Source organism: Rhinopithecus bieti, unplaced genomic scaffold (genome assembly GCF_001698545.2).
Source record: "Rhinopithecus bieti isolate Rb0 unplaced genomic scaffold, ASM169854v2 scaffold_13130, whole genome shotgun sequence".
Lineage (NCBI taxonomy): Eukaryota > Metazoa > Chordata > Mammalia > Primates > Cercopithecidae > Rhinopithecus > Rhinopithecus bieti.
The window spans coordinates 185,360-189,926 of record NW_016807302.1 but is presented as its reverse complement, the minus strand read 5'-3'; the positions used below and the strand labels follow the sequence as shown (position 1 = coordinate 189,926).

Genomic DNA, 4,567 nt, shown 5'->3' with positions numbered 1-4,567 from the left:
CCCCCAAATCCTACAGAGCTACAGTTAGTACAGGGGAGAGAGCTCACATTCCTAAGCATGACGCAGAGGTAAGCCACTGAGAGACCTTGAAAACAAACAAACAAAAAAACTACGAGCCAGGCACAGTGGCTCACGCCTATAATCTCAGCACTTTGGGAGGCCAAAGTAGGTGGATCACCTGAGGTCGGGAGTTCAAGACCATCTGGCCAACATGATGAAACCCTGTCTCTACAAAAACTACAAAAATTAGCCAGACGTGGTGGCACACGCCTGTAATCTCATCTACTCGGGAAGCTGAGGTAGGAGAATCGCTTGAACCCAAGGCGGAGGTTGCAGTGAGCTGAGATCATGCCACTGCACTCCAGCCTAGGCAACAGAGTGGGACTCTGTCTCAAAAAAAAAAAAAAAAAACTTAAAGTGCTGGTGGTGCAGAGCTAACCCATCTCTGTTGATCAAGAAACCACTGAAAGCATCACCTAATGAGGCTGGACCCAGAGTGATGTCATCCTATACAAAGGACAGTCCCTGATGAACCCAAGAATAAGGACTTGCACAGAGGGCCAGATTCTGGTAGGGAGGGTTTGCTGGAAGAGCTGGGTGGGTCTTGAACCACATCCCTATCTTCTCCATAGCTGGAAGACCCCTCTGTGTTCCCAGCTGTGATCGTGGAGCAGGTACCCTACCCTGATTTACTGCATCTGTACTCGGGACTGGAGTTGGACGACCACAATGGCATCATAACAGACGGGACCTTGTGCATGACGCAGGATCAGATCCTAGAAGGCAGTTTTTTGCTGACAGGTCTGTTCCCTTCCTGGGCAGAGAAGGTGTGGTAGAAAAAGGGGTTGTGTCTTTAGGGAACAGCAGCCCACAATGGCTTCTAGTAACCCCGTGCAGAATGGGCAAGGCCACCAGCCAAAAAGTTGTGCTGCTTCACAGAGGAGGGAACCATCTTAGTAGATTCATGGTCTGTGGAAATGGGGTGGGACGATGAGGAGTGAAGACCAGCTGAGGGGGTGGAGAGTTAGGTCAGGAGGGGTGCTGGGCCCTTCCTGGCTGTCCCTCAGTACCTCTGGTCAGTGTCCCCTGCTTCTCCCTCACTTAGCACTCACTTCAGGGTCAGCCCGAAGGATGCTTACCACCATCCTTTCTTCGGGCTGGCCCTGATGATAGCTGTACCCCCTGCCTTGTGCCCTGAGGGAACTTTTCTTCTCTCCTCCCACCATGGAACCGGACCAGATGACAATGAGGCCACCTCGCACACCATGTCAACCGCAGAAGTCTTGCTCAATATGGAGTCTCCTAGCGATATCCTGGATGAGAAGCAAATCTGTAAGTTTGAACCCCAGTGCCTGAACTCAAGGCAACAAAATAATTCCATTTAAAAATATGAAATCCGTGTATTGGTTTCTCAGGCATGTGTGCACACAGGTATACACGCACCACACCCACCGATATACATATGACTTTTATCTTTTCGTATTTTGCTGACGGGTTTATTTCAATTAGTACGATGTCCTCAAAGTCCATCCATGTTGTAGCATGTGTCAGAATTTCTTTCCATTTTCAGGCCAGGCACAGTGGCTCACGCCTGTAATCCCAGCACTTTGGGAGGCTGAGGCGGGTAGATCACCTGAGGTCAGGAGTTCGGGACCAGCCTGACCAACATGGTGAAACCCCATCTCTACTAAAAATATAAAAACTTGCTGGGCATGGTGGCACAAGCCTGTAATCCTAGCTACTCAGGAGGGTGAGGCAGGAGAATCACTTGAACCCAGGAGGCAGAGGTTACAGTGAGCCGAGATCGCGCCATTGCACTCCAACCTGGGTGACAAGAGTGAAACTCCATCTCAAAAAAAAAAATTTTTTTTTCCCATTTTCAGGCTGGATAATATTGGGCAGGGTGCCTTTCTCAGGCCCCTCTGCTCTTTTGCTTAGCTCCCAGGAAGACTGAGAGATGCAGCATGTGGCTCTTTTAGAAATAAGTGATCCGGGCCGGGCGCGGTGGCTCACACCTGTAATCCCAGCACTTTGGGAGGCTGAGGTGGGCAGAATATGAAGTCAGGAGTTCGAGACTGGCCAGGCCAACATGGCAAAACCCCATCTCTACTAAAAATACAAAAATTAGCCTGGTGTGGTGGCACATGTCTGTAATCCCAGCTACTTGGGAGGCTGAGGCAGGAGAACCCGGGAGGCAGAGGTTGCAGTAAGCCAACATCGCACCATTGCACTCCAGCCTGGGCGACAAGAGCAAGACTCTGTCTAAATAAATAAATAAATAAACAAACAAATAAATAAAATAAGTGATCCCTGCCCATCCTACCAAGATCCTAACTCCCCAGAGGGCCCCCAAAGCAGGCTCTTCCCAGTGCCCCCTCAGGCAGATACATAGGAGGGTCCCCCCAAATTGCCTTCTCCCAAGGGGTGCTATGGTACAGTGAGGGAAAGCAAGCCATAAAGCTGAAATATGAGATATTTCTAGTCCTGACTCTCACCAGTATTCATCCAGGATCCAACAATGGGTGCCTATTTGTACTGGGCACAAACTTACTGTGTGATCTTGGGTACATGACTTCCCCTCTCTGGGTCTGTCTCAGTTTCCTCATCAGGAAAACACAGGAATGGGGCTACATGATCTCGAAGGCCCCTTTGAGTTGTAAAATGAGCCAAGGGCTAAATTAAGGTGGCCCTTTACCTGGGGTGCCGCCTAGATCTTCCCCGCCACCAGCAGTGGGCTATAAATGTGGCAGCGGTGATTGGGGCCAGCTTGTGCCCACAGCTCTGCAGATGTTTCCTCTCCTCGTGGTACAAGCCACATGAAGCATTTTCAGGTGTATCCTGTGTCTGGGGTTCGGGGGGAAGAGCCCCCCTGCCCTCCCTTGGAACCTACCCATCTCTCCAGCTCTGGGAGACCCCGCTCCAGCCCTGCCCTGGGCCCCGCCCACCTCAGGCCTTTCTCCTTGCAGTCAATACCTCCGAAATGCTTCCAGACTCAGACCCTGTACCAGCCATCACTCTGCCCAACTACCTGTTTCCTGCCTCTGAGCCCGATGCCCTGAACAGGGCAGGTGACACTAGTGACCAGGAGGGGCATTCTCTGGAGGAGAAGGCCTCCAGAGAGGAAAGTGCCAAGAAGACTGGGAAATCAAAGAAGAGAAGTAAGTGGGGAAGAGTGAGTGTATGTGTGTCTCTGAGGGGATGGGCGGGGCGTGGGGGGCGGTCAGGGCTTATGGATGTGTTATGAGGCCAGCTCTCTGGCGTAACACGGATGGACCAAAAGGCCTCCCTTCTGTAAAACATGGCCTCATCTATTAGTCTGCCCGTAGCCTGACATTTCCCATGCTGCCCCTGTCTGCCCTGGATCTGCATAAACTCTTTCAGAAACATTAATGATCTCGATAGGTTGAATCCTAGGCTCGGCGTTTGGACACCAGGCTCGGACCCCTGGCCAGTCCCTGGACCTCTGGGGCCTCAGCCTATAAAAGACTAGTCATGCCGGGTGCTTATCTCTCTCTGCAGAGCTTATAAAGCCGAGGCCATATATGAGAGAGGACTTTGGGCTTTCCCAAGCCCTGGTGTTACTGATTTACTCAGGCGATGGCTGCTTGATACTGCCTTGTCAGCATGGCAACCAAACCTCAGCACCGCACTTACCTGCACAACAGTGGTGCCTTTAGGCTGCCTTTCCATATCAGAAGTTAGGCTAGGCAGATTCTGTTCTCACAAAGGTGACTTATTTGCAAGCACTCGGTTTCTCCACATTGTAGCCATGTTGCAGTGCTACCCTGGGGGCCTGAAAATGAGGGTGCAGAGGCCTGAGGGCCATGGCTGTGGAGAGCAATCTGCGGCCTCCAGCCCCGGTGACCTGCCTCCTCCTTGTTGGCCTTGTCACAGCCAACTTGGCCAGCTCCCGGGCCCTCTCTCGGAAGCTGCTCCTCATCCTACTCACCTTTCCCTCGTAGTCCGGAAGACCAAGGGCAACCGAAGTACCTCACCTGTCACTGACCCCAGCATCCCCATTAGGAAGAAATCAAAGGACGGCAAAGGTACGGACAGCTGGGACTCAGGTGAGGTGGGGAGGGAGCCCCTTCCCTGCTGCCAGGGTGCCCCAGCTGCCCAGGCTGCCCCTCATGGCCTGCCCCTCTGCAGGCAGCACCATCTATCTGTGGGAGTTCCTCCTGGCGCTTCTGCAAGACAGAAACACCTGTCCCAAGTACATCAAGTGGACCCAGCGAGAGAAAGGCATCTTCAAACTGGTGGACTCCAAAGCTGTGTCCAAGCTGTGGGGGAAACAGAAAAACAAGCCTGACATGAACTATGAGACAATGGGACGGGCGCTAAGGTAGGAGCTGTTGGGACACAGAACCCCTGCCCTGGGGATCACCAGTCCTTCCTTAAGTCCAAGGAGTCCTCCTTGCTTTTGTGGAGACCTGATTGATCATAAGGAAATGAGTCTTGTAACTTTCCTCTTAGCTTGCTCCTATGTCCATTCCCCAGGCCCCCTCTGGGAGGAAGAGCCCCCCGTCCTCTTGTATCTCTGACCTGGCCTTTTTTCTTTTATTTTCTT

General features: G+C 52.2%; 1 protein-coding gene across 3 annotated transcripts in view; it reads left to right on the top strand.

Annotated features, from left to right (window-relative positions):
• Window positions 1-4,567, top strand: part of ELF4 (E74 like ETS transcription factor 4) — a 49,048-nt gene that overhangs the window by 36,332 nt on the left and 8,149 nt on the right. For all 3 annotated transcript variants that reach the window (XM_017881116.1, XM_017881117.1, XM_017881118.1), the window contains 5 exons: window positions 633-801; window positions 1,240-1,332; window positions 2,967-3,158; window positions 3,963-4,046; window positions 4,150-4,342. In XM_017881116.1, coding sequence (XP_017736605.1) covers window positions 633-801; window positions 1,240-1,332; window positions 2,967-3,158; window positions 3,963-4,046; window positions 4,150-4,342 — 731 coding nt within the window. The remainder of the gene's footprint in view (window positions 1-632; window positions 802-1,239; window positions 1,333-2,966; window positions 3,159-3,962; window positions 4,047-4,149; window positions 4,343-4,567) is intronic.